Source organism: Malaclemys terrapin, chromosome 5 (assembly GCF_027887155.1).
Source record: "Malaclemys terrapin pileata isolate rMalTer1 chromosome 5, rMalTer1.hap1, whole genome shotgun sequence".
In the NCBI taxonomy this organism is placed as follows: Eukaryota; Metazoa; Chordata; order Testudines; family Emydidae; genus Malaclemys; species Malaclemys terrapin.
In genome coordinates, this window is record NC_071509.1 from 81,401,000 (window position 1) to 81,406,999 (window position 6,000).

The 6,000-nt window shown below is 44.9% G+C and overlaps 1 protein-coding gene across 3 annotated transcripts in view; it reads right to left on the reverse strand.

Annotated features, from left to right (window-relative positions):
• GUCY1B1 (guanylate cyclase 1 soluble subunit beta 1) overlaps positions 1 to 4,462 on the reverse strand; it is a 56,358-nt gene extending 51,896 nt beyond the window's left edge. For all 3 annotated transcript variants that reach the window (XR_008445091.1, XM_054029877.1, XM_054029878.1), the window contains exons 1-2: positions 4,355 to 4,462; positions 3,735 to 3,808 (exon numbers count right to left, since the gene is read on the reverse strand). Coding sequence is in view for 2 of the 3 variants with exons in the window: in XM_054029877.1 (XP_053885852.1) it covers positions 3,735 to 3,808; positions 4,355 to 4,357 (77 nt within the window). In the remaining variant the exon portion in view is untranslated. The remainder of the gene's footprint in view (positions 1 to 3,734; positions 3,809 to 4,354) is intronic.
• Positions 4,463 to 6,000: the final 1,538 nt, after the last annotated feature.

Consider the following 6,000-nt stretch of genomic DNA (forward strand, 5'->3'; position numbering starts at 1 on the left):
TTAAAGAGTACATCCCTGCTCATTGATTAAGGCTTCTAAGTGGTTACACACTTAGCATTGGAGAGAGGTGCCAGGAGGTTTTCAGGTGTGCTGGCAATATGGCCCAGCTGTATGTGACATCTGTTCTGCGGGAAATCTCAAAGTGTATCCATGTCTTTTTAATATGTGCTTGTGCCTGTCTTTTTAATATGTTTAATGTGTTGACATTAAATTCTCTTTAATGTAAAATAAAGGACAATAAAGAGTCTTGGGCATTGGTGATTGTCTGTTTGGCAGTTAGAGTTGCAGTGCACACAAGAAACATATGAAAGTGTCAAAAATAACTGGTACTGTCTACAGACATTATGGCTTAAATATTCAGTGCAAAACGTAGCAATTCTCATCAACATAAAGGAAGTCATAGTACTAAATTCCGTATACCAAGCTGAAAACACATACCTGAATATGAAGATAACCCCATGACAGCAGAGGGGTAAATCCCAATGAGCTCATTTGTTTTTAGCAGCAGGTAACTAGAAAAAGGTATAAATGGCCAAACCAGATCTGAAATGGCCTTCTACATGTAACAATGACAAAAATAAGGAGTCTGAAATCTATTCTTCTTCTGAGAAGAGGAAGAAAACACCAAAAGCCTCTAAATATAAAAAGGAACTATAGCCCTAAATATCAGTTTATTTAGCATGAAACCCCCTGTATGCAGAATAATACAACATTGGTCTGCATACAGTTAATAATTTGTCCCATATCCAGAGTCAACTTCTTCAGAAGAAATGAACTGAAAAAGTGGATTAAAATGGCAAGCATGACACAGACCATGTAACTTTTAGTAAGCAAAGGAAAATATTATCTAGGAACATGTTTACTGTATTTTAAGGACAATCTGCTGAAGCAATGTCCATCAACCTCATGGAGACTTTCCCCCATGTGCACATTACTCTCCTATCTCATCGTACTCAGCTGAGTCCATATAGGGAAGGTGGCATGACCCGTGCCAGGAAACTATTGAAAAACCGCACATTCTGAATTTTATGAGTGCCAGGAAGAGAACATTTATAAAATAGAAGTAGAATTAGCTACTGTAAATACTAAGGTGGGGAAACCAATGGAGGCTCTATAACTCAGGATTACATTCCATCAGCCAGATTTCAGCCTTTCCGTCATTTTTCTGGGTTCAACCTATGATCTTTTTATTTAGGACCTGTCATGTTAGTTCAGTAAAGCAAGGTTCCAGAGTTCTCTCAATTTGTTTTTTTTATTATTAATATTATTCTTTTGTAATTCCAGTTATGTATTAAAAATCAAGCCAGATTTCCACAGTAATATCATCAGTTTGTAATCTGTCAAGTCTCATCAAAACCTACTTCAGTTGCTTTATAAGTTTAGTTTAGTGTCTCTTTGTAGAATCCCTTGTTCTGTACAAAGCATGCTATGTTTTAAGTGCATTCTGTTTTATAGGTGGATGCAAAAGTACAGACCTAATCTTCCTGAGAGTTACACTGTGCGTCATCTACACACCTTGTTTTTCAATAACCCAAATTATGAGGCTCATGGTGGTTGCAAAGAAATGTTGAAGAGCTGTTTGAAGGCCAAGAGTGGAGACTTAAATTGTAATTGTGTCTATGTTTTGATGATAATGGGGTCAGCAAAATGTCACTCTTACAGCAGCATCAAAAACTCATCAATGATTTTCTCTTCCATTTCTATAGGGCAAAGCTTCATTCAATGGCACATTTGATCTTGATGGCTCTAAAGAAAACAATTTTCTGCATGCTCTGAGATGAACACAAATATTTTCCATTTACTACTTAATAACTCTTCACACACAAAAATTAAAATAACACTAAGGAAATTAGAGTGCCAGTTGAAAGGAGAACTATATCCCTAAGTAACTGAGGTAAGCCTAAAAAATCCTACTCCTCATTTAAAATAACACATTGTGCCCAAGTATTACATCCTGGTTTTCATCTGCTTTTCTAAGATCCAGCATTATCATTAAGCCCAGAGTTAAAGAAGAAATGTCTTACAGGGCAAACTTAAAACTATATCATGCATTTATGAATGCAGCATATATCATGTCTTTTACCTATTTTTCTTATGATTTTGGTTAAGTATCAAAGTAACTGTATTTGTGTTAAACAGAGTGTTGTTCCTCACAACCCAAACCATACTTCTGTCCAATCCAGCAGTGAAATCATCATTCAATATTTTGACACAATAATTATTTCCTTGGAAACAGACTAATGTCATTCAAACTAAATTTAGTCTTCCTTGAAGGATCAAGCAGAAGGAGTTGGGCTCAAGAAAGCTATATTATCTTTGATAATATTAATATACAGGAAAATACTTGCCATTTTACACAGTATTTCTTTTTGTATAAATATTTTTTCTTATTTCAAATTCAGGGTGAAAATAACCTGTTAATGTCAGTTTTATGTAGTATTTTGTGTTTTGAATTAAGAACGTATAAACTACAAATTCCACTTGAACTCCTTCAGGAATTTGCAAGAGATTTAATTGTTGTGTCTACCAAATATAGTGATCTGACACCAGAATGTTAGTGGAGTGTTCCCATGTGGTGTCTGAACCCCCTACATACCCAACCTCTGTTACCTTACCCAAGAGTCAAAATAGGACCACATTCAGGATCCATGAGCAGCTGAGGTCAATTTCATCCCTAGGGTAATTCCATTGAAATCAACAGAGGGAGAATGAGTCAAGCCCCAATTAAGCTAAAATGGAGCTTACCCTGAATGAATTTGAAAATGCTGTGCTAACCATGTCAGAGTAAGAGGTTACTTTCTGAAAACCACTCATAGCTACAGACAGAGGTATACAACTCTGTATAATTAACAAGTTATGTATGCAATATCCAGCACAAGCCCAGAAGCAAAAGTGTGCCATCAAAAAGGCTGCGTGCAAAACATCCAGTGCTTGTGAAGAAGTTTGCCCCTTGTATACCCTGAGTTGAACATACACATCAGGTGCTTGGTTTATGCAATTCCTGCTGAACACTTTTGTGGATGGACATTGAAAAATGTAAGGCTGCCTTATGGGACCATGTTAACTACTGTACACAGTGGGGGTTAAAAACACTTAACACTTTGTTTACAAACAAATTGCTAAATTTTGAAAAGAGTAAAAACAAACACTTTTTCCTAACACGGTACATATATCGTGTCCCTCACGGCACTCAGCCTAGCTCAGCTGCCGCTGTGTGACAGCAGGGATCGGGCTACAAGTGGGGATGCGCTGGAGCCCCTGGACTCTCACCGGGAGCTCAGCCTGGGATCAGCGCTGGAGGTTGCTGGCGCGTTTGCAACATTCCCACGAGCAACTGAGCTCGGATCGGCCCATTCAGAGGCTGCTGAGTGTGTGGAACCGACCTTGCTCCTTCCTTCCCACGAACCTGAGCGATGCTGCTCACCAAGTGCCAGCCAGCCGGGAGCTGCCTCTCGCCCCGCGGCCCTGACCCGTGTCCCCCGGGCTGCTGCGGCTGCCTCCGCTCCCTCCTGTCCTGACAGGAGCGTGGGAACCAGCCGCGGCTGCCGAGGAGAGTGCCCGGGCGGGGGAGTCCCTACGGGGAAAGGGAGCCATGATCCGCAGGGGAGCAGGCCAGGGGCGGATCGGGGCGAACTGCGGGGGGGGGGGGTATCTTGCCCCGAGGGGTGACGGCTCCCGGACAGAGAGAGCGAGCGAGCCGGGGCCCCTCGCAGCGCGCCGGGGGCGGCACTTACTTGATGTCCTCCCAAACCTCCGGGCCGTAATTCCGGATCACCAGCAGCTCCAGGGCGTGATTGACGAATCCGTACTGCGGACAAGGGGCGAGGGGTGGGAGTCAGTCACGGGCGTGCAAACAGCGACGGTGGGGGCAGGGGACAGTGGAGACACCTGGGAAGGGGTCGCTTATAGGAGCAGTGCGGGGGCGCAGTCATTTGCTGCGGGCGGGCCGGGGGAAGGAGACCAGCACTCCCCCTCCCCTCCCGGCCTGCATCCCCTGGTGCGTTATGGGGCCGATCATCCCGCGTGGGAGAAAATCCCCTCTCGAGCATCGCCCCCACAGCGGGGCGCCAGCCCCAGCCTGAGCCGCCTCCCCCAGCGCAGCACCCCTCGGGCATCTGCCTTCCAAAGGGGTTGCACGCTCCTCTGCACCCTCCCCCGCCATCACCCCGGCCTGCCCTCCCCGTCAGCCCCCTGCCCTCCCCTCCACCGCTGCTGCCCTGCGCCCAGCCCATCTCTTGGTTCAGCCTCCCTCCCCTCCGCTATAGCAAGGGCCGTAATCCGAGCAGGCGCGGGGGATAGGGCAACCCTGGGGAGAGAGGAAAGTGCCCACCGCCGCAGCCCCCGCGGTGCTCACCATTGCGCCGCCACTCGCTCCCTCCGCTTGCTGACGCCCCCTCCCCGGCTGCACTCAGCGACCGTAGCAGCTGCTCCAGCAGAGCTCAAGGAGAGCCGGAGCGCTAGCCACCGCCACCCCCGCGGCGCGCTGACTGCCACCTCCCGACAGCCAATCCTCAGCTCGGCCCAGGACTGGCTTCCAATCACAGCCAGAGGAGGGAATTCAGATGCTTCGAGGATGCTGCTCGGCTCGAGCCCCCGAGGGGGGAGACAATGTGAAGCGAAGCGCGGGGGGCGGGGGCGGGGGGAGCAGTGTTGTTCGGAGTTGGGAAGGGGGGCAGCACCCTCAGCGAAACCCTTTACAATGGGTTTCAAATGCTGCTGCAATGTAAACAGCTAAATGGCTGTGGATGGGCAGCAATGGCTGTAACCTGCTGGTATTTTTGGTTATTGTTCTGGATAGCTCGGGTTACCTGGTTGCTTGACTTGTATTAATAATAGGCCCTTCTACTGATTGGCTTCTCCAGCTCATGAATGGTAAATATTTAACAAGTGTGGTTTCTCTTGCTTCAGTCCTCCCCACAGAATACATTATTAATGCCATCATATGTGTTCATGAGAGAGACAGAGAGAGATGAGAAACAGAATGTATAATGGCCTGAATGGATTTAAAAGAGGTTAAGGACATGTGTTTGGGATGAATGGCTGCATTACTCAGGAGTAAGGCTACAGTTTTGCCATGGAGGTGGGGTAACAGAAATCGTGAATTTGAATAAGGTCAGTGAAGTCTTGGAAAGGGCTGTACAAATACATTTGATTAGGCCCCCAAACCAAGTGGTGTTGCAGCCTGGCACATGGGGCACAGCTGCACCAGGTTGCAAACACCCTGAGCATGGAGCTGTTTTTTCTCCCCACACTTCTGCTGTGAAATTTACTAAAATTTCCATGGCAGGAGTGCCATGTATGAGTTAACGCCCATACATCTTTCATGCCAGCTCCCATACTGATCTATTCTGTGTATGCCACATGTTATAGAAAAAAAGTATATTGTTAATATAAACACCAAGAAACAGAACCCCCATCCTAAATGTTTCCCAATGTTCTTCTCTTCAGGGAACCATCTGTCACATAATTCCCATTGTATCAGAAAGATCTTTTAACCTCTTATATTTCTAGATTGGAGACAGTGGGACTGACCTGGCCTGACTGCTGGGTGAGTCAGAAGAATAGTTCTGCATTTGTGTTCAGTGTCCTAACAGCTGACACATTATAATAAGTAAAGATACCAAGTGAGACAAATGTGCATGTTGGTTTTAGTGCCTTTTGTAATGGTCAAGAGGTAATTTTGAAAGGGCAAAGTTGACTTAAATTTAACCAAAAAGTGTAAATTTTGCAAAACTGATGTCTTAAAAAACTATAGACCAATAGAAATGTTTCTGCAATTGTTTTAAATTCCAGTGAAAATACAAAAAACTCTTCTATGTTTGAAAACCAAATATTGCAGCGCTAAGAACCCAAAGGAGAAATTGACTATAAATACAAATTATTATGCCTCCACTGATTTTCCTATTCCAAGCCATGTGAAATGCAAGAGATAAATAGATAGCATCAGTGACAAGCAGGTTGCATTTCTTTCTCTTTTAATAATCACATGATTCAACAATA